At 45.3% G+C, this 23,499-nt stretch overlaps 1 protein-coding gene and 1 pseudogene across 1 annotated transcript in view; one reads left to right on the top strand and one right to left on the bottom strand.

The window, feature by feature from the left end:
• GAD2 (glutamate decarboxylase 2) overlaps window positions 1–19,195 on the bottom strand; it is an 84,052-nt gene extending 64,857 nt beyond the window's left edge. The window contains exons 1-7 of the mRNA XM_049624723.1: window positions 19,120–19,195; window positions 18,354–18,413; window positions 18,028–18,177; window positions 16,818–17,051; window positions 12,081–12,171; window positions 11,415–11,527; window positions 6,119–6,234 (exon numbers count right to left, since the gene is read on the bottom strand). Coding sequence (XP_049480680.1) covers window positions 6,119–6,234; window positions 11,415–11,527; window positions 12,081–12,171; window positions 16,818–17,051; window positions 18,028–18,177; window positions 18,354–18,413; window positions 19,120–19,195 — 840 coding nt within the window. The remainder of the gene's footprint in view (window positions 1–6,118; window positions 6,235–11,414; window positions 11,528–12,080; window positions 12,172–16,817; window positions 17,052–18,027; window positions 18,178–18,353; window positions 18,414–19,119) is intronic.
• On the top strand, window positions 8,139–8,545 carry LOC125918652 (60S ribosomal protein L32-like; annotated as a pseudogene).
• Window positions 19,196–23,499: the final 4,304 nt, after the last annotated feature.

The following is a 23,499-nucleotide window of genomic DNA, read 5'->3' as shown; positions in this document are numbered from 1 at the left end:
GACTGGGTCCTTGTCCTTGCTTCTACTCATCAAGTGGCCTTAAAAGAGCATACTACTTTCTAAATCATCTGATTTACAAAGAAGCTTGTACTCTGTGAGACCACCTCATTGATTTCTAATTATAATGATTTGGAGGATAGGGGATCACCCAACCACATTCTCAGAGACTCCATGTGATTCTGATGTGATATGGATCTGCATACAAGGCACCTCCGGGAAGCTGGTACCTTATCACTTATAGTTCTACAGTGTAAAGTCACCCATTGTGAGCTTGTGCTCTAAGTAAGTGCTAAAAGAAAAGAATAATATGTATCGAGATTCAGTTGACATGAAAAGAGATCCAAGGATGACAGCTGGTGACAAATGTGAACATCAGCACTGAGCATGTATTCCCTTACAGTGATCACTCAGTGTGGTCTCTGGGGCACTGAGAAGTGTGACTATCCCCTCCGGACCCCTGTCCTTTCCTTCCCCCACAGTACAATATATGCTCCCTGAGAGCAGGCACTGGGTCTGTTCTGTTCACTGTTGCCTCCCCAGTACCTGAGGCATTGCCTGGCACATATTGCACTGAGTGAATGAAGGAAGGTATAAAGAAAACATCCCAGTGCTCCATGGTGCCCTTGTGCCTTGCTGACCCCTTCTTTTGTCTCCTATTGCAACAGAAATACCCCAGGAGAGGCACTTAGGTTTTATGAATCATTTACAGGGCTCTCAGGCTCTTTCTTGAGAGTAGGTTTTCATGGGATTGAGTAGAGGGAGAAAATGACACAGGGGTGATGATGGCCCTGAAATGAATAGGAAGTAGGAATGCAGAGGCTAAAGGTAAACTGGTTTTAGCTCACAGTTTCATTTCCTGAAGTTCTGTCAGGTGAAGCTTCTGTCTAATGGGAGCATTACATGGGAGCTGTCTGTTTCCAAGCTGCCTGGGTCACCTTTAGTTTTTTTTTTTAAACATAAAGGACATCTATTTTTTGAATTGAAGCCTCTCCTATAGTGTTTTTATGTGAAAACCATTTTTCTAAACAATTATGAGAATCATCTCCCTCCCAAAGTGGGTTGAGGCCATGAGGGGGCTCTGCAGAACACTGGTGACTAGTTGTAAAGAGCGGAGTGAGTTGTGCCCATTGCGTAAAAGATCCCAGTACCTGTAATCTGATTTGAAGAACAGTTTTCCTAAATGCAATTATGCTGTTCCACTGAAATTCTTTCTGGAAGAGCTTGTTGCACACAAGGAAATAAGAGAAATTTGGAATGAAGCTCACAGTTTGGGCTTTCAAAGGATTCAGAGCTAGAGATATAAATTATTGAGCTAGAGTCTTAACTTCCCTCTAAACCTACTTTCAAGAAAGGACCTAAAACCCATCAGATTAATTTTTGCCAAGCTTTTCTATCACTGAAGATTTGGTGACAACGATGAGATTTCAGCAAAGGATGAGTATTGAACCAGCCAATCTTTAAGATCCTTTCCAATTCTGAGATTTTGTGATTCCATATTGTGGAGGAAAATAATCTTAGAACTCTTTGCTTATGTGCTATCTCTTATTTCAATTTAGTGGATATATTTACTTCTTCTAATGTTCTTCATAGCAATATTATTTGTTTAATTCAGCCCTGTTCAAAATTTCAAGAAAACAGTTGGATTTGGACAAACAAAAATTTAATAGCTTGCCCTCCTTATCATCATGGGAAAATTCTAGTCTGGGTTGGCATCCAGAAAAGAGACGGGTAGCTCTGTGGGTTACAAAAGAGCGAGACAGTGTGGATCATTTAGAAAACAAAAGATGACCCTTCCCTTCCTCAATGTGTGATGTTTCTGGTTGGATGCTGGAAGACTTTCTTAATGTCATTTCTATCCCTATAGCTCTACACAGGTCCAAGTTTTAAACTCAGTGCTCAGACTAGAAGAAAAGTCAGTAACTGCTCAATAGATTAGAAAATTATATTAGCACTAGAAGAACTAACATGGGGAAAACAGGATTTCAGAAAGGATGCTACCACGTGAATTTAGAGCAGCCAGCTAGAGTGGTGTAGAGATCACCCAACCCAGTATTTGAAAGACTGGTACTGGGATTATCAGGAAACTGATATTCTAGATCTGACTCTGTCATTGACTGGCTGTGAAACCCTGGGCAAAGCATCTATCACCTCTGGGACTTGGTTTCCTCATCTACAAATAGTTTTTTTTTTTTAAGTTACCTAACATTTATATAGAGTTTCCTACATTACAGGAGCTGAGGTGACTGCTTTTTTTTAAAATGTTTATTTTATTTTTGAGACAGAGAGAGAGAGAGTGAGTAGGGGAGGGGCAGAGAGAAAGGGAGAGAGAGGATCTGGAGTGAGCTCTAGGTTGATGGTGGAGAGCCCAATGTGGAGCTTGAACTCACGAACTATGAGATTATGACCTGAGCTAAAGTTGGATGTTTAACTGACTGAGCCACCCAGGCACCCCACGGTGACTGCTTTATAAGGCTCTCATTTAAGTCTCCAAAAGTCTTGGGCCTTGGAAACTCTCAAATAACATGAAGAAAGATAATACTTAAAGCAGCTTCTGCCATAGCCATTGTCCTACCCCCCACCCCCGCCCCTAGGGATCCACAAAGCAGCTCTTCTACTCATCCTTTCTCCCTGCAGGTAAGGGACTCAGGAAAGAACTTCCATGCAAAGATGGAAATTGTTTGGCCTGGAAAAAAAAAAAAAAGGCATTTGAGACATGACTTGGTAATCTTCTGTCTTCAGCCTGTGGGGATCTATTTCTGGGGCTGGTGGAGACAAGGTGATTGTAAAACCTGAAAAGATGAAGGGAATATACGGCCTGGCCCGAAGCTGGAAGGAACTACACTAAGTGATGAATGGGATGGAATGGCCCTGAGGTTTAAAGCCCAAAGGAAGTAGATATAGGGGTCACATTACCTCTCAACCTGGAGCTTCAAGGGTAGGGCTCACTTTTAAGGGCTTATCTGAACAGAATGGTTTGGATCAAGAGTTCAATAAGACATAGGAGTGCCTTAAGTGAACTCTGAAAGTCCCCTCCAGCCCAGGTCTATGAGATAATAAGGAAGGTTGCAGGGTATTTTTTGTTTTGGTAGGGGCAGTAACAATTTAGCATCACGTTCACATTAAGAAAAAGCACTTGGTGGAAATTTTATTTGGGAAAGTATAAAATATTAAATTAATTGATGAGATATGGCATACAAAATGTTGTTGCTGAATATTTTAATCTGGTTTCTACATTGGTAGTTGGGACAGGGAGCTCACTGACCTGGGGGTTGGGAAACCCATTTAATCCTGACTCTACTTGCAGCCTCTTCATTTAAAAAATGCTGATAACAGTCTTTGCTCTGCCTGTCCTATGATATTGTTGTGTGAGTCAAATGAGTTAATGTATATTGCAAGTGTATTGGAAATTGTCAAATAGTTTTCATATATAAGGTATCATACGTTAGATAAAGAGCTCATCTGGGGCACCTGGGTGTCTCGGTTGGCTAAGTGTCTGACTTCAGCTCAGGTCATGATCTCACAGTTCATGGGTTTGAGCCCCGCATTGGGCTCTGTGCTGACAGTTCAGAGCCTAAAGCCTGCTTTGGATTCTATGTCTCCCTCTCTCTCTCTGTCCCTCCTCTGTTTGTGCTCTGTCTCTCAAAAAACAAATAAATGCTAAAAAGTTTTTTTTTTAAAAGAAAGAAAAAGAGTTCATCTTATCAAAAAATAAGCCTAGAGTTAGAACCAATTGCTATTTTAGGAAAGGTTCATAATTCAAATGTTCTTTCATAATTATATGCATGGATAGAGGTAAAGAAGGAGGAGGAAAAATTGAATGGTAATTGTACAGCTGAATCACCTTTCTTTTGCTTAGAAGTGAAGAAGTAGACTCTAAGTTTGCAATATCAAAAAAAGAAGGCATAGCAAAATTATTCTTACACCACATGACCCGGGTTTTCTGGGCAAGGTTAAGTCAATTTCCATGAAACTTGAGCCAAGAAATTCATGCAGACACCAGACAGCATAGTACAGCTTGCTGGTCGACCAACCTCATTTCGTGGTGTGCAAACAGCATGGAAGCCAAAATAAAAAGATGCCCAATATAAGATCATTTGAATTTTTTGAGGCTGAGACCAGAGTAACATTTAACTATTTTGGGACACAATACTATAGGGAAATAGTAATTGGAAAAAATTATATCATGATTTTCTATCTGTGGACAAGTTGAGAAATGAAAATTATCTCATGGTGGGGTACTAGGCTTAACAGGTTGAATATGCCCTCCCTGAATAGATGTCCACATCCTAATCCCTAAAACTTAAGAATATGTTACCTTACATGGCAAAAGGAACTTTGTAGATGTGACTTAACTAAGAGTCTTGAGATAGGAAATTGTCCTGGGTTATTTGGGTGGGCCCAATGTCATCACAAGGGTCTTTATAAGGGAAAGAAGAGAGAGTCAGAGTGAGGGAAGGTGATATGGTGACAAAAGCACAGGTCAGAGAGAGAGAGTGAGAGAGAAGAAGAGAGAGATTTGAAGATGTTTTACTGGTTTTGAAGTTGGAAGAAGTGTCCATGAACCAAGGAAGGCAGCTGGCCTCTAGAAACTGGAAAAGGCAAGGAAACGGATTTTTCCCTTATGGTCTCCAGAAGGAACACAGTGTTACCTGACCCATAGATTTCTGACCTTCAGGACTATAAGATAATAAATTTATGTTGGCTTAATCCATTAAGTTTGTGGTAATTTGTTTTAGCAGCAATAGGAAGTAAAACACCAGGTAATTTGAGGCTGTGGACTTCTCTGCTAAATTTGACCTCTGTAAATTGAGGAAGGGCAAAACAAAATACTAAAACATGATTAAAAACAAGATGCTAAAGATCATTTGTTAACATAAATCACTAGTTTCCTTTGATTCCATGGCCACTGCTATAATTGTGAATTGTATTCACTGGCTTCCAGTCGTACTTGCCCTTTGTTTCCTTATTATGAACACACACACACACACACACCACTTAAAGAAGAAAAAGAAAAGTTCCATAGGAGATGTGCCTTGACTCCTACTATGACTCCCTGCATCTCCCCACTGATGTCTCTTTACAGGAGCCCCTAGTTTCCCTATAGACCCTTCTTCCACCCCCATCTCTTTATTTCCCCCACCATGAGAGGGCTTCTTGATCTTCCTTGAGACAATTGTTTCCCAAACTTTAGGCTACTTTGAGGAAGAGGTTGTGAAAGGAAAATCTCAGGAATTACATGGCTGGTAATGCTTACTAATGCCTGTTGAGAACAGCCTCTGGTTTGCTGCTGGGCCCATTGGTGGGAGAATCTGGAACCAAGATTTTGCTCAAACAGCTGCTTTGAGCTTGTGTGTGGCCCCATCTCTGCACAGGAGAGTAAGCTGGAGGCCTAACAGACTGACGCTGTTTAGCTTATGTAAATAGGGTGGGCCACTTTTTTCAATGTGCCTGCGACAGTAGGGAGAATGGCATTAACTCTTCTAAAGCCATGGAAAGAATATGGAGTACCACACTGTGGCATTCAGCTGAAAGACCCAGCTCTCAGCACCCCACCTGGACAACTACATAGCAGAGCACAGGAGCCTGTGATTGGCTGGGACAGAACTGACCCAGAGATGAGATATGAGAGATATGACCACTAGGCCATTTCTCTACAGTGATAAAAATCTCTGATTCAGCCTCCCAAAGACTAGCATTAAATGGTTCAAGACACCATTAGGGTAGACTATCTGATCAGAATTTTCATACAGAAAGATTGTATCAATAGGACATACTGGAGTTTTGAGTTATGTAGGCACAGCATCAATTGTCCAAATGAGCTCATAGTCACTCTGGCCTCTCCTCTCCCTCTTCCCCCAACATACAGCATTACTACAGAAAAATGAAGGGTAGGAACTAGAAGTAAAAACATTCTGCTTTCTCTATGAAGGTTTTCCTAAATTTCAAAGAGAAAGGGCTTCCCCCATCGTACCACTCAGCTGCTCCCTCCCCAAATTCTCTCCCAAGAAGTATCTTCTAGGAAGAGAACCTCTGGGGATAAAGCGTTTCCAAATAGGACTCCTTCCACTTGGGCTTTACAGATGAAAACCTTAAACCTGGAAAGAACAGAAACACGTACATGCTCGGATGTGAAGGCAATGAGCCTGGGAACAGCAGCCATTCCTTTCTCCTTGACTTCTGGGAACATCTTAAAGCGTGCAATCAGCATGGCATACATGTTAGATATAGCGCCACCTAAAGTAACAGCAACAAACAGTTACCTTTTCTAGTTATTATCAACATCATTTCACATGCAAGAAGCATTCCTCATTTCCACTGACCCAGAATCCTCCTGGGACACAGGAGAAGGCCATCGTATTGGTTTTCCTTTGAACTGAATCCTCAAACTCAGACTGAATCCTCAGGCTAAGAGGGTCCAGAGAAAGGAGCACTGGGCCCAACCACAGGTTGGATGCCACCCCTCCACACCCCAAATCTGTCAGCTAAAGAGAACGGCGATTGATTCTGCTCTTGCTGGGAGTCCTTTGAAGCGGTTCTTAAGAACTGAGAAATTGTTGCCTTCCTTCCCACCTTGTGAGTGTGGTCATTCTTCATTAGTTCTGTGAAAATCCTACTTCTATCCTGATGGAGAACACATTTCTTTTCATTTTGACTCATTCAATGCCTTGCACTTGCACCAAGACAAAATCAGTTGCAGTTCACAGTGTGGACTGTTAATCAATAATCCTTACAGAATGAGGATAAACATCCAAGCCCATCTCATCATACTCTTCTGTTAATTTCCCCACAACAGTTCTTCCCTCCCAAAGACATCACAGAAATATAATTGTAACAGCTAACAAAATCTCATTTCAAAATGATGCAAAAACACAAAACGAAGGGAATTTTAAGTCTATATTGCATTGCTTTTCTTGTGTCATTCTAAGATTGTCAAGGATTTCATACCATAATGTTTACATCATATAAGTAAGGTCTCCTTTGACAAGCAAAGGAGCTTTTCCCCAAGATTGTTGGAAAGTTTAGGATTTCTGCTATACCAAGAGACAGAGTGTTGTGCATGAACATGGATACGCTGGCATGGAAGCTGTAACACCACGTGGCGGAGTGAAGGCACTATCTCCTCCTTTCCCCATAGGAGACACACTGGGCTCAGCCATGATGTGGGTGCCCTGAGTTCCCTTCCCTTTGGGTGGCTGAGGAGCAGAGGGCTCTTTATATCAAAATGAATGGCCCACGTAGGGCCACAATTTTTGCCTCATGAACCCTGGGCTCTGATGCAAGCAGGCAGGCTGGCTGGCACAGAGCAGTCAGTACCCAGATCCTGGCTCTGTGCTCCGTCAGAATAAGGGAAATTTCTACCTCTTCTGAACCCCAGAGACACAGGGCAAGCAAAATCCAGGTCAGGCCTTCTCTGAACAGACACCTTGTCTGAAAGGCTGAGTGCGTAGGATGCTGCTGGGCAAGGGATCAGCTATTAACGGAAATTCTACTCTAGCGTGTGGTTTCTCCGTCTTGGCACTTGATGGTATTTTGGCTGGATAACTGCTTGTGGTGTGGGCTGTCCTGTGCCCTGGGGATGTATGTGGCAGCATCTCTGGTTACTACCTGCCAGGTGCTGGTAGCACTACACACCCCACCACCAAATTGTGACAATCAAAAACTTCTCGGGGTGCCTAGGTGGCTCAGTTGGTTAAACGTCTGACTCTTAATTTCGGCTCGGGTCACGATCTCAACGGTTGTGAGATCGAGCCCTGCATCAAGCTCTGCGCTGAGCGTGGAACCTGCTTGAGATTCTCTCTCTCCCCCTCTGCCCCTCCCTGCTTGCATGCATGTGTGCGCTCTCTCTTTCAAAATAAATAAATAAACTTAAAAAAACCTTCTCCATTCTTTGCCAAGTGTTGCCTGGGGGTACAATAGCCTCCATGTGAGAAGCACTGCCCTAGTTCTTGTCAGAGAGGCTGGGGAGAAAGGAGGCCAGAAGGAGAAGGGAAAGGTGAACACAAAGAAAGTGTGTCACACAGCACAGTTACTCAAGAAGCTTCCAGCTTTGCTTTCCCACTCCTCATTTTGCCACTCAGTTATTCTCTAAAGATCCCGTATCCCTACTCTTCGTCCTCTGCCATCTCTTACTTGGCATCATGGCTGCCTTCGGACTTCTGGTGAAGCCCAAGATTGTTAAAAAGATGTCCACGAAGTTTATCAGGCACCAGTCAGACTGATGTGTCAAAATTAAGTACAACTGGCAGAACCCTAGAGGCATTGACAACAAGATGTGCAGAAGATTCAAGGGCCAGATCTTGATGGCCAACGTTGGCTATGGAAGCAACAAGAAAAAAAAGCACATGCTGGCCAGTGGTTCCAGAAGTTCCTAGTCCACAGCATCAAGAAGCTTGAATTGTGGCTGATGTGCAACAAATCTTACTGTGCAGAGATTGCTCACAATGCCTCCTCCAAGAGCCACAGAGCTGTTGTGGAAAGAGCAGCCCAGCTGGCCCTCAGAGTCACCAAACCCGATGCCAGGCTGCACAGCGAAGAAAATGAATAGACTGCTTATGTGCACATCGTATTAGTGTTAATAATACCATAAAACTAAAAGAAAAAAAATCCAGTAGGTCTGAGAGAAAGGAAGAGGATTCTGGGCCACTAGACAGAGCAGACTGCTTTGTGCAGCCCAGGCAGGAGGATGGATGCGTCTTCCAGAGAAAGGATGCAAATACAAGCTCTGAAACATCAGGAAAATCCCGTTAGACAGGAAAAGGTTTGTGACTAAGCCATGATTTCCCTTTCTTCTCCTTCAGCCTTTGTGACTTGCTGAGCAGTGAGGAATACTCCAGGTCTCTTTGGTTCCCAGATGTGATATCACATTAACAGATTTCTTCTAGACATCCCAAAGAACTTTCCATGAAGCATAAATCCTCTGTTGTTATAGATGGAGGTGTAAGGTAAACTGAGCTGAGTTATATATTCAAGTCACAGATCTAACTCTTTGTGTTTAGTCCTGGGCAACAAGACCTTCAGATCTCAGGCCCATAAGATGTATGATTTTCCCTGTTCCTACCTTTTAAATTGTAAGACCCTTTACCCCAGGAATGAGCCTGGATGCTACCCAGAAAGGCATCCATTAGCAAGTGAGGATGCTATAATCCCTCTCTCTCGGTAATGGCTTGTAGAAAGCAGGGCAGAAACAGTTTGCCAATGGCCTTTACTTCTGTCCCCTTCCCATTCTGCAATGTCTACATTATATTTAGCATATGGCATCTGTGGCTTCCATGTTGGCATGGGAGCATATGGATCTTTAGCATCCAGGGAAGGAGCCTCATGATCAAGGTTAAGTCTTTTTACTTGATCATTTGGTCACGTAGAAAGACTGACCAAATGATCAGGTGTCCCGTGATGGGGGTGTCCATACCTGGCTTAGCAGAGCTGCGGAAGAGGATTCTTTCTCTGGGTGTATATTTTCTGGAGTGGGTGGGCTCCAAGACCAGCTAAATTAGGCCTGGCCCAAGCCCCCTTAGCCAATTTTTCAGGGTCAACAGGAACAACTGTTCTTCCCACTCCCAGGGACCGTTAAAAGAGAGCCCAGGATTCTCAATCACACACCAACCTCATAAGAGGAAGAAGAATAGAGGTAGAAACGATGTTGATCTCTGAACACTACCTAATTCCTCATGAAAAATACCTTACGAGCATCAGTTCCAGAGAATGATGACAAAATTCCCTCAATAGGGAATGGTTTTCCAAAGGAAAACTAAGTCCTCTACAAAATAAAGGCTAGCTTAAAATTCATCACAACTGGTGTTCAATGAAAAAAAAAGGCTAATTTTCCCTTCCATTTAACTAACATGTTTTCCTTCTGCACCTGAAAAATTGTGAGGTATTTTTAAAATCATAAAATATAATAGCAGATCTGAGCTTGTGGGTAAAGCTGCTTAATTTAAGCCCTATCCTTGAGGCCTCTGTTGCTTGTTTATAATTTCTTCTTTCAACCTGTTCTTTATTTTCTCTCTCTCTCATCATCCACTTGTCTTGGCAGGTTTGCTGCAGGGACATCTTGATGTGGCTTTTGCTGGGCCTGACATAATGGCAGGTGTGGCTTTGACTCCCCCAGCAGGGCCAATCTCAGTGTACTGAGTGTATGACCCCTTCTGATGACCCTCTCCTGCCACTGATTAGGTGACAGTCTGCACACCAGGTTTATTTTCCATGGGTCAGTGACTCTCTCCCCATTGCCTTTCTAACTTCTATTTCTTCCTGCATCAAACCAAGGTCACACACAGATCTGGAATGAAGGGCAAAGCTTTTTGTGTCAGGTTGATTCTCTTGGCTGGAAGAGGTGTAGATAATGGAGCTTAGAATCCAATGGCTGGTGATAAAAGTAGGATGGAAAAGACTGAATGGTATGATAAAGAAGGAAAAAGAAACCTCTTGAAGAAATCATCACCCTCTGTTTCAGCTTTAAGAAATGGTTTCCCAGGGGCACCTGGGTGGTTCAGTTGGTTAAGTGGCCAACTTTGGCTCAGGTCATGAGCTCGCAGTTCATGAGTTCAAGCCCTACGTCAGGCTCTGTGCTGACAGCTCAGAGCCTGGAGCCTGCTTCAGATTCTGTGTCTCCCTCTCTCTCTGCCCCTCCCCTGCTCATGCTTTATCTCTCTGTCTCTCAAAAAAAAAAATTAAAAAAAATGATTTCCCGGAAACAAATATAATATAAAACGGGGGGGGGGTACAAAACAGAAGAGACTCATAAATATGGAGAACAAACTGAGGGTTACGGGAGGGGTTGTGGGAGGGGGGATGGGCTAAATGGGTAAGAGGCACTAAGGAATCTACTCCTGAAATCATTGTCACACTATATGCTAACTAATTTGGATGTAAATTAAAAAAAAATAAAAATAAAACAAGTTAATAAAAAAAAATGGTTTCCCAAGCCACTCTCTACCCTCCTTGAAATTAGTATGAATCAGCTTCTCTGGTTGTTACTTGAAAGGGACAGGGTACACAGGCTCTGTTACAGAGATCTGCCTCGTAATGCATCCTGAAACAGGATGCTTTATTAAACGAGGCTACCCTTTCACTAATTGTGGGAAGTTTCAGAGAGCGAATTCCCTTATTAGGAATCTTTATTCCTTTGTTCCACATGATCCATACATCTTCTGTGTAGGATTACAGTAGGAGTACTGGCTAAATGTCATCCCTGTTCATTCTCTTTCTGAACACAAATAACTATTGCTCAAGCATGAGGTAGTTGCTTGGAAGCATGGTCAGTGGTCATGTATAGTCACACTCATTCTTTTGATCAACATAACTCATTTAACCTAAGCAGAAACACAGACTAGGTATTTAATTGTTCCTAGGTTCATAATGAGGCATTGCATATCAGAAGAAAAACCACAAAGAAAGGTTGAAATATCACATACCAGGAGAAAATATCCCATCTCCGGAGCCCCCAGGCCAGCCAATGATTTCTCTCATTTTTTTCAGCGTGACATATTCCAAGAGCACAAATACTGGAGCAATTTCATAGGTGAACCTGAAATGTAGTAATGGTCACATTTTATGCATGCAACTCAAAGAAATAATTCATCGTCACAACACGTATAGAACTACTGTATTTCCTTTTTCAAGCCCTACATTCACCCAAGTTTTGATTATAGCATTAAGCAGACAGAAAATTACATCTTCTAAAGGACTGCTCATTTTCCTATATTCCTAAAGTTAGGAGCTTCAATTATTGGCTTAATGCCTAAGGGTCACTTATCAAATGAATAAACAAAAAACATTGCCGAGTAATTCTATTTAAAAAAACAGCATCTGGTCCCATTTCTCTTTCATATTATATATAATTATAAATCCCAAATGCCAAAAAAAGTGCCTTTTGTGTTTGAAAAATGTTGTATAGCTTTGATTGCATGAAAGATGTATCAGGACTTCAGTTAGATTGAACACCCTTATACTTCTGAAGTTGATATCCCTATTTTAGGAGCTAATCGATAAAAAAAGATTTTCACAGGAGAGGCTGAATAAAGACTATGAAATCTCACTAATAATTATCTTGGATTAAGCAAAACACATTAACTACTCACATATTAGTGTTTGCTGTTGATGTCAGCCAGTCTGCTGCTAATCCAACCATATCTAGTCCCGTGGAAAGTTGATTGAAGTACCTGGGATGCCCTGAAGAAAACAGAGTACCAGAATCAGGACTGCACCAAGTGAAAATAAATGCCTCTCAAACACATGATTTCTCTAGCTAAAGAACCTTGAAAGATCCTTCAGTAATAGGAAATCTGTATTCAGAAACCCAACACGTGTGTGTGCGTGCACATGTGCGTGCGCGCGCGCACACACACACACACACACACACACCCCCCAAAGGAGCATTTCATGTAACGAGACAGACTATTTTGGGTTATGGTGTTTCTTAAAACACACTCTAAAAATCTTCCTCTGAACGTTATCCTATAAAAAAATAACAAATGTGGTTTGCCATGTGGATGCTAGTTTACCTCCTAGCATCCCTTCAGTGTATTTGCAAACTAAAATGCTAGTACAATCCAAAGCTATTCTTGTTTGCACGCATGCTGCTGAAAATCCTTTTTTTGTTGTTGAAGTTGTTCTGGGAATCAGTCATACCATGACATCCGCCAGGCATGCCAACATTCATAATAATATCCGTGACAAATGGCTGATGATTACAAAAGACAAGGCAAAAATGAGAAAATAGGACACTGTTGAATGATTTGCCCTGGATTCAAAAGGTGATGATTGCCTAAAGATGGCATGGACAAATCTAATTCTTGTCAATTCTTTTCTGTCCAAATATTTGATTATAAACAACAGAACTTCTTCATAGTTGTGATTTAAAATAAAGCTGAATACAGTCAGCATCACCGTGTTGTCAACAAGATACGTAAAGATATATTCAATGGACGGATGAGTCCATTAGCAAGGCTTATCTAATTAACTTCTAGATTTCTCTAAAACTCTCTACAGGAGTTGACATCCGAATACTCCTGAGGCCATTATTTAAAATGTGGTGGTAAATACCTCGTCAGAATTCCATTCCTTGTCTTGCCCCATAAAAGCCTATCTCTAAATCTGCGATTTGTTTGGCAGCCCACATTTTGGAAGATTATCAATTATGGAAATAGCATCTGATAAAAAGGCATCCGCCGCTTATTGGACATCTGTCTGAAGCCTGGGGATGACAGTCTCTCCAGCCAGTATGGGCAAAACAAGATAAAGGAAGGCAATGAGGAAAGCAGGGACAAAAGTCAACACAGAGCTTATCTCTAGTACTGGAGTGCTCCCTTATCAGCCGCGGGCATGTGGCTAGACAATTAGACACTGAGAAAAGATAGGGGCTGGGAAAGGGCACATTTCAAAGAGACTGGGATTTGTGTGGCTCTCGCTCATTCTCCAGCATTGTTTGCCTCCCTGTGGCACGGTGCCCTTCTACCTTTTCGCTCCTTACCAGGCCCTCTGCAGCTGACCCTGTCAGTTGATGCATCCGCAGAAAGTGAGAAAGCCCCTTTGCTGCTGCCGGGCGCTGTCTGGAACAACCCTCTCCTGTCTCTGCCTCATTGACTCCCCATTTCATTAAAGCTCACAGCTGAAGTCACAGCCGCTTCTCCCCTCCGGATGCCCCTTCATTTTCTCTTTCCCTGAGCCATTTCTTTAAAGTGAGGAAAATAATAACGATTAGCAAATCAATCCGTTAATCTACTCTCCCAATTCATATGCATTTTCTGGATGAATCTGGTGTCCATTATCACACACTGTTTAACTCTCTAGAAACTTTGGCATGAAAACCTCCGCATAAAATGGAGAGAAATTTCAAGGTGCATGTGGGTTCCCAGGGTATCAAAAGGTCAATTCATCCTGATGACTGCCTTTGGAAAACTGTGAAACAAGTTTGATGTTTCAAGCTTGACTCTTTTCTCCTATATTTTTTTGACCTTGGTCTCCCATTTCACCTGAATCTCTCCTCCTCAAAATTTTCATTCATTGATAGTGATGTGAAAATATGGAAGGAGATAGTTTGCCAGGTTAGAACAACGTGTTCTCTTGATTTCTGCAGAAGTATGCTACAGAAATATTCTATTTGCTCTCTTCCTGTGACCCCTGAAGGCTGCTAGGCAATCCAGGCAGGGCTTTTGGAAAGAAAGGGTGTAAAAGTACCGCCTGGGAGGCTGCCAGCTGTCCCTGTGCATGCCTTCCGCGGCTGCCACCACCCCCACCGGGCCCGGAATCGGTGGCCACACGCAGTCACAGCCAGGGAGGCAGTGAGGGGGGAATGTGAGATTAGAGCTGCTGGCGCCTCTGGAATGCTCCAGCTGGGAAGGATGTGCAGGCTATGGGAGCCACCGGCCCCAGGCAGCTCAAACCCTCTCGTCCACAATCAGATGGGGAGGGCCCCAAAGTCGGTCCAAACTGCTCTCCTGGTACCTGCAGCGCACACCCAAGGACGGCCTCATTTATTGATGCTTCAATTTCTTTGTCTGATGGTTCCGTAGAAAGACTCAAGACAACATTAACCCTTGCACTCCCCAACCACCACCACCACCACCAAGTCCAATGACCCCTGAAAATCTTAATTATTCCAGAATTCTATTATTCTCTGCAGTTTTCAGTTTTCTGTTCCAACAGTTCCCACAGGGGTAATTTTAAAAACACATGAAGACTTCATTTGAAAGTATTTCCCCACTGGCTCTCATGCCTCTCCATGCTTGGAGGCCAGGTGGAAATTAGATTAAGGACTCTCAGTAGAAAGCAGGTGATAACATATTTTATAAAAGCACCTCCTGAGGTACACTAAAATGCCTAACAGTCATAGGGATGGTAACTATTTTACAGACCCTAAATATTACTAGCTGTCAAATACCAGGTATAGCATAAAAACCTGTAAATTTGCAAGTCAAAAAAAGAGGAGGTGACCAGTGTTAATTCTTTGAAATTCTATTTGGGAGTGAAATGGGAAGACCAGAAGACTACATCTGCTATAAATAATTATTGATATTGATGCTTAGAAATTCAACTTCATCATATTTTCCTCTGAACTTTAAATGCATTAGATCTCCACTTGACCAACAGTTTCAAAAGCATTATGGCAAAATCTAAATATTGAATTGGTCCATCTTCTCCTGACACTAACTGAAACATTGACCGAATGATGACTTTCACTGATTTGCAATTCCCATGGTCTTAACTCTTTAAATTGCTTTTCAGACATCACCAGCTTTTAAGGATGAAGATGTAAAACACTTTTATAGGTACGTTTTGGTTCGGTAGCAATGAAAATAATAGGGAGCAGCCTACTATTAAGATATTTAAATATTAGGTTAGGGAATAGGTCAAACAAAAATGAATTAAAAGCACTATTCATATTTGCACCTGCAGATACATAAAAAGCTGGGAAGAGGAACATTTTTAATGCCTAGTATATACACATTCTGTGGATTCTCTGTGAACATAACTGAGAATGAGACCTAATAAGCCTTCAAAATTCATATCCCACAGACCGAGTGTGATAGAAATCACCAGGTTAAATTCCTTTCCCTAGTATCTGGTTCCAAGTCTACAGCCTCACAAAAGTAGATACTAATAATACAGTAAATCGATTTCCCAAGGCTTCTTCTCTGCATACTTTCCCTCTCAGTTGGTATACCGAATGCAAAAACAAAAACAAAAACAGTAGCTTAAAGCCACCCAGCAAACACTCTTAAAATGTTTGTTGTTGATTAGAGTAACACCAATAATTAATTAACCAAAAAATTTGCAACATAAAAAGATCAAGTTCCTGTGGTAATTAATATTCATGTGACATTTTTATTTGCTAGCAGAGCTTTTTAAGGTTACATATCAATTTAGATCCACAAGGTATTCTTCCCCTCCTGAAAGTCATTCGTACTTATTTTTATTGCTTTAATGAAGTGTAGTGCCATCATGCATCAGCATGATTAGAGACAATGCAGGAAGAGAAGGGGTAATCACGATTGGGAGAGATGACTAGCGACTTTGTGTAGACAAAATGAAAGCTTAGAACGTGCCCAAATAAACATTACACCTGGGACTACAAAATGGATAAAGTGTGAAGAATACTGTGAAAAAGCAATAAATACAAAATACATTTTAAAATAAGGATATTTGATTCCCCTCCCTCACCCACTTTCTTTTTTTATATACGGAATGGCTGAAAAGCACACATCCTTATATAACATGGCTGAATTGTTATGCTAGTTTGTATTGTGTTTTCTTTTGTGTACATTTCTTTAAAAATAGAGAAATCCTGGGGTTCAAATATGAAGTCCTGAACATTTGAGACAATGCCAAAATATTATCCCTCTGTTTCAGTGATTATATGGGATGGTTTGTCCAATGCCTGACCATTCCTATGCCATGGAAATTACTAGCACTCCTCTAGTATTTGGGCTTTTGTTTGGATCATGCCTTTTGAGCTTCCATTTCCATATTCCCTTTCTTTCTCCATTTTGAGTCACTTCTACTGGCCTCTGCTGACAAATGGTTGCTTCTACATCAGTGGTTAATCTCCGTGGCCCAATACGTGCAATGTAAAATCTGATGATTTATACTTAATACATTTATAATGTTTCTGACATTATCAACTTCAGAAGCATTAACATTAATAGTAAAGGGTACCTTTCTTTGTTTTATATCGTTCTAATAATGACTTTTTTTAGTGATGAAAATAACTTTGCAAATTTGAAAATACCAGTAACACCATCAAACAGAAAAATGTTTATATAAAAATAAAAATTGTAAAAGAAAAAAGAGCTTTATTATTTTTGATTGGACAATACCTGTTTTTATTGCATATTTTAGAGTCGTTTGGCAATGCATCAAAATTTCCTCCAAATTTTGTGGTTGGTCTGCCAATTCCCAGTTATACTCTTGCAGGAGCTCATTAGGGTAATGGAAATCAATCACTTTGGTTGATCTGTCGAAACTTTTCACCACATACTGAAGCAAAATGCCCATTACATCTTGCAGAAACGCCAAAGTGGGCCTTTCTCCATCACAGGCTGGCAGCAGGTCTAAAGAATGGAATCAAAATGTCACATTTTAATTTTATCGTGAAAATGTCCAGGCAAGATCTTGATTCGGCAATTTCTCTTTGGCCTGAGAGATTTTGTGTTAAAAAAAAAAATCTTCAGGAAACGCAGAGCATTTTCTTTAAAAGGGAGGTATTTTTCAACGATAAAGGAATAAGAGAAATTGCGATTTCTCCCACACCCCAAATTAATCCTTGTATTTCAATCCATGGCGTATTTGCTTTCTTTTTTTAAAAAGGAGTGTGCCTCCATTCATCTATTGCAGAGGGGTTTGTCCTAAATGTTGTATCTGAATAAATCATCTTAAGTGGTTATGGAAATACGTCACATCAGAAATGTTTGAGGAATGCCTTTGGGCAACTCAGACAAAGTGGAGCATGCAATGTTAAGGTCTCTGGCCTATTACGTTAGCTCGGTATTTCCTAAGTCTGCGTGTGTGTGTGTGTGTGTGTGTGTGCGCGCGCGCGCGCGCGCATGTTTAGGTGACTGGGTGGGTACACGCAAGGAACTAAAACCTTGCGCAGGTCTCACCTGAATAGAATAGTTCCCCTGTGAAACTGCAGCTACGAATTACTCTTTCGATCTAAAGACCTAGAAAGTCTCAGCAATTCCGAACGGGAAACCAAGTCCTATCGGTTTCAGTCGCACCAAGAAGCCGACCTCGAGGTCCAGCGCTCGAGGGGGCCTCTGCCAGCCGCAGACCCGAAGGCAGCACTGGAGCATGAACGCCGCGGCTCTAGAATCCCCTCCTAACGCCCGCGCCCAGCGCCACGTAGAGGCCGGGTCTGGGTTCAGGCCCGTCGTATCTCGCTTTCAGCTGAAGATTCTTGCGAAGTCCGCCCCTTCCCTGCCTCTCCACGCCTCGGGTCAGGCCCCTGGCACTGAGTCCCTTCTGGCTGCGGTGGGTGGGACCGAGCCAGGGGCCGTGGTATTCGGGGGCCCCGCGAGGCGCCTTTACCTGTTGCGTGTAGAAACGCATAGTTGACATCCGCTTTGGGGCAGCTGCAAGGCTTCTGGTTACAGGCACAGGTGGCCTTCCGGGAGGTGGCCCGCGCGGGCTGGCTCCCTCCACTCTCTGCCGGCTTCTCTGAATCCCCGTAGAGCAGGGCTAGGCAAGGACAGGGAGCGCGTTGGTCAGCCGCCCGCCTGGCCCGGCTGCATCGCCCCTGCCCACTCCCAGCCAGGAAACCTCCACTCCGCTGTTGGGGATGCGGAGGTGAGAAGGTGACATTGCCCCCGCGGGACTGGCCTTGTCCGATTCCCTCCCCCGGCACTTGCACTCACCGCACAGCTTGTTTCCGATGCCGCCCGTGAACTTCTGGGCCACCTGACACCAGGCTCTCGCTGCAAGGAAAGACAGGCAGGAGGACAGCGAGTCAGAAAGACAACAGCAGACGGACGTGTGAAATTTCGTTCTGTGGGAACAACGGCAATAAGCCCGGGGTCCGGAAAGGGGCTGCCTGGGGCTCCGCACAAAGGGCGGGTGCAGGATGGGTGCGGGGGCCTGGTGGCCCGGCCCAGCCCGACCTTAGGTTCGGTGATTTGTTTCCAAGAGAAGCCCATACTTCAGCCCTTTTACACTTGCCTTCCAGGTGCCAATAGGTTCGGCCAAACTCCCCTTTCCTGCCTTGGTCCGGCGAGTTTTCCTAGATACCGAAGCTGTCCGTTGGCTCTCCTTCCAGACCAAGAATTCTCTCTTTTCCATTTATTTTTCCTTTTCCCACAGCCACTCTATCCCTCTACAGGGTCCAGACACCAAGATGGTGGCACTGCCCCAGGCCCACGGAATTCGGTGTCGAGGGGACGGGTCTGTGTTTGGGGAGCTCTCCCAGACTTCATTGAAAAGGGCTTGTGATTCTTTGGGTGTCTTTCCAAGGGATAAGGGCCCGTGGGGTTTTGGTCTCTTGGGCCATCAGGGATCTACACCGAGAGCAGGGTGAAGTGTCCCAAGTTTCCTGTTGCAGGTGGAAAAACCGCTCCCGTCTTCCCTAGCCCCGCAAACCCCAGTCCACCCGCAAAGCTCGCCTGCTGCAGGCCCCGGTATCCCTACCTGTGCCGGGGTTCTCGGGATCCCCGGAGCCATCTTCAGACCCGAAGGACCAAAAGCCTGAGCCTGGAGTTGCCATCAGCGCCGTGAGACTGGAGCAAGTCGCCTCCGAGTGCGAACTGTCAGCAAGCTGCCCTCGGCTCGGCCCTGAGCGCGCGTGCGTGCGTGAGTGTGGCGGGAGGAGGGCACCGCGCGGGGACCCGCGCAGCCGTGCGGCAGAGGGTGGGTGTCACACTGGGACAGGAAACGTGCGTGTGTGTGCGTGTGTGTGTGTGTGTGTGGGGGGAGATTAGGGTTTAGAGACGTGGCAACTCTCTGAAAGCTGAGGTTGAATAGGGAAGGAGACCAAAGGGTCCGCGCAGCCAGGGTATGGGAAAGCGCCGAGCACCCGACTGCATTTGAAGGAGAAGGAGTCCAACCCGGATGGATGAGGGGGCGGCGGAGAGAAAAAAATGGGAGAGGGAGGATGCGAGGCAGACAGCGCGAACGCACTGGAGTCAGAGCGTGTGGGTGGGAGGCGTGCGGGCGAGCCCCTGGGGAGCGCGAGGCGGGGGGCAGGCGGGCAGTCCCCGCGGGCCCGGGTGCGCTGTCCAGAGTGCTAACGCTGGGACTGCGCGCTGGCTTCAGCGAGGCGGAGAGGGTGGCCCGATGAGTCTCATAGAAGCATCGATTGGCGTATTGTTTGTGGTCTGGCTCCTGCTGCCGGGAAGGAGGCACGATTTCCGCGCCGCCTTCCTGCAAGACGGTGCTGAGGTCGCTGTGACCTCGAGAGCCTCGGCGGCTGGGCTGGAATCACGAGCGGTTCGTGAGCTTGGGGAGGGGACGGTGGGGGAAGGGCGCCTACGTACTGAAGGGCCCATTTCGGCTCCTTAGGCTAGACTGACGCCTTCCTACTGAGCCGCGCGGCGGTCCGGAGCGCGTCATTCCTGTGCTTCGGAGAGCGCAGTCGCCGGGCCCACCGTCCAGGATCTGACTGACTGATGGGAGAAAGACTGCTGATGGAGGCAATTAAAATCCATGCAGGAGCCTATCACCGAGGACCTCGGGTTGGGGAAAAAAATAATAAAAGGAATGGAAACTTCTTGGAGGGGAACGAGGGAGAGCAACTAGCGTCGTCAGCATTGACGGCTGATGGGGGATGGGATCGGGTCGTTTGGTGACCTTGGCCTGCGGAGGCGTGGAAGGTTTTGCTGCTTTCGTGTGACCAGAATCGATATGTGCGTGGGAGACCTGCATAGAGTTTCCAACTAGGCAATCTGAGCTTTCCAAATCCGAGGCGGAAAGAAGGCATCGCCTGCTGGGCCCTCGAGTCAGCGGGTCTCAAATCAATGATCTGTCCATCCCACCTCCGAAAATCTAAATGATACCGGGCAATTGGAGGTGGGGGGAGGGCGAGATTCACTCTTTCTGAGGCCTGGTGAGAAGGGCTTTCTTCTTTCCCTAGAAAGTCAGAATCTCTCCTCTCTTACAATATCCTTTCTCTAAAAGCTGTTAAACAAAGGGAAGGCGTCCTGAGAGTTTGGGCCGCGTTGAGTTTGCGTTGCTTCCCCTTGATAGCGGAGGTCAGAGTCAAGTACACCTTGCGGGCTCCTGGGCTCTCAGAGAGAGTGCGAGGAAGACCCTGGTGGGGAAGGGTTGCATCCCGCCTTCTGCCGCGTGCATTCCCTTGGGCGAGCGTTATTCATTTCCACTCTGTTCATAAGCCCTTATTTCTCTGACTTCCTGAGTCAAGTTATTAAAGCTGCTGCCGAAGCAGAGACTCATCCTCAGTCTTGGCTCCCTCCCCTCGACCCTCACTTAAGGGCGTCGTGGAGCCCAAGGTGGCCGCATACAAGCCCAAATCCTGTGTCCCCGGACACGCGGGGGCCTGGTAAATTATTTCCATGAAGCTTTGTCTTCTCACGTGCTCGAGCCGGGAGGAGTAGTAGGATCTACATCGCGGCCTCGGAGCGGTGTCTGGGAAGGGCGCTGGCCAGGTCCTGCGGTAGGCTTGGCGCAAAGCCCTAGGTGTTGAGAAGCCTGAATCGGGCTGCCAGTGCTTGGTGGGCGTGAACCCAGGTCTCAGTCTGGCCCCTCCGTCCGGCACCCTTGGCTTCAGTGGACCCAGGTAACAACGCCAGGGTGTAAAGCCTTCCTGGTTCGGCCGTATGCGCACGGGCAGGGAAGCTCCGCAGCTCTCGCTCCAGCAGCGCAGATGCGAGTCGGAGAGACTAGTTCTTTGTTTAAATCCACACCAAATCCTGCTAATGTTTTGCTTCAACCCACCAGGCTGGGGTTGCAGAACTATTCTGCTATGGATAAGTGGTCGAAAACATAAAGATTCTTTAAAACAAGCGTTCAAAACACAAATCTTCAAGGAAGAAACGGATTAAAATACAAGGCGGGTAGAAACCACAACACCTGGATTTAACTTTTTTTTTTTTTTTTTTTTTTTTTTTAACGAGACTTAAAATCCTGCTGTTTAAACTCAATTAAATCCCGCAGCTCTGGAGTACTTTGAATCTAATGGTGGTATTTACATTTTTTTATTTAACACACCCTACTTCAAATGCACTCAGGGATCTGATTTGTCTTTCCTTAACGTGGTCCCTCCCTAGACGGCAATTTGCTTCATAAAGACTTTCATTTCGCAAAGGAGCCCACTCCCCCCACTCTTGGGTTTGGCGTTGGAGATAACAAAAGAGCTCGGGGAGGTAATAATTACAGTCATTAGTTCACAAAGGAGGCAGCCACCGAATGGGAAGGGGAGGCAGCCAGCGTTCAGGGGTAAAGCTTTCGCAGCCTCTTCCTCAAATAGGGGGTGGGTTGGGGTGGGGGTGGGGGGATAAACCCAGGCTCCAGAGGATACCCTCCCGGGCAGGTTTCCTCGGTTGACCTATTTCTTGTCCGTGGTTTACCCAGAGATCGCATTGCAGGCCTACCAGTGAAGAATGTCTGGTACAATTTTTCCCTTGTGTCTTCCCAGTGCCTAAATGTCGAAGGACAGAAAGAAAAAAAAGAAAAAAAGGAAAAAAAAAAAAAAGAAAGAAAGAAAAGGAGATGTAAAAAAAGGGAGAAAGAAAAAGAGAAAACAAAGAAACACAAAAGGAAAGGAGAAATAAAAACACTGAAACCTTTCACTAAGCGTTTCCCATTCCTTTAATCTCACTTAAAAAGTGGGTGGGGAGTTTAGGGAGGGAGCCTACTGCCTCCCAATCCAGAACCGAAGGGCCGGACTGCCAGGGCTCTGGTCTACACAGGCCACTTCAAAAGCTTTAAGAAGGGGCCTGGTAGCGACGCGGAGCTCAGCTTTGCCCCCCAAGGGCTTTGTGGTGGTAGGTGGTAGGTGGATGGGTAGGTTGCAGCGGAGGGACTCGATTCACCTCAGGGTCCACAATCCCTCTCTCCCCCTCGGCCGTATACAGTGCCCCGCGGCGCTGGTTTCACCGATGCCTGAGCTAGGCCCAGCCTGCAGCAAGTCACAACCCAGCCGTCGGTCTGCTGGGCTGAGCCCCAGCGGAGGCCGCAAGGAGAACCCGGGGAAGGTGCAGGGCCTACAGCGCCCTTGAACTCTGAGCTCGATCCGGCCACTGTGGGAGGTTTCACCTCTCGGGGGTCTCCTCGGTAAAATGAAGAGGTTGTAGGAGCATCTCTGGGGGACCTTTCGGCGTCAACATTTTGGGTTGGAGAGTACTTAACTTCTGATGAGCAAGCGGCTAACGAACGTCCACCCGTCCTCACTCAATCCAGTCTTCTGGCTTCGGGCCCCACACGCGAGGGACACCAAGCAAAAGGAACAAGCCCTATTCCAGCCGGAACCCTCCTCCCAGTTCAGTCGTCCGTGAAATCACCTCGTCATCCTTCGGCGCTCTCTTCAGACCCCGTTGACAACGGAGGGTGTCAGTTCCATAGAAGGGCTCAACCCAGGTTCTAAAATAAGACGCAATCAACTGAGAAAAACCTCTCTGCCTACCCATTGCCCATCCCTCTTACATACGCCAAAATTTGGCACCGAGATCGCCCCAAATCTTCAGACTAGAAGAACCTAAAAAGCCCAACAGTTAGCTCAGCGGTGGGACCAAAGGTGTGTGTGTGTGTGCGCGCGCGCAGTGTGTGTGGGGGGTTTGGGGATTTGTCTGGAGGTCACGTTTGCGCCGCAAGACTCAGGTTTTAACTTAGTATGTTTGTTTGGGATGTCTGGAGGCGATGATTGTTCGCTGGAGGAGACAGAAGTCACGGTCACTTCCTTGCCTGGGCACCTGCACCCGCACAGCTGGACAGCAGGAGTCTAGCCCTAAAGGGGAATATGGCGTACCAGCCCCGAAAGCCACGGACTTTCCAAGGCAGTTCCTTTATTTAATAACCTCAATAACCAAGGGAAGGGAAAGCGCGAGTTTAAGAAGG

This window comes from Panthera uncia, chromosome B4 (assembly GCF_023721935.1).
Source record: "Panthera uncia isolate 11264 chromosome B4, Puncia_PCG_1.0, whole genome shotgun sequence".
In the NCBI taxonomy this organism is placed as follows: domain Eukaryota; kingdom Metazoa; phylum Chordata; class Mammalia; order Carnivora; family Felidae; genus Panthera; species Panthera uncia.
The sequence above is the reverse complement of the archived record's forward strand: the minus strand, read 5'-3'. Positions and strand labels throughout refer to the sequence as shown.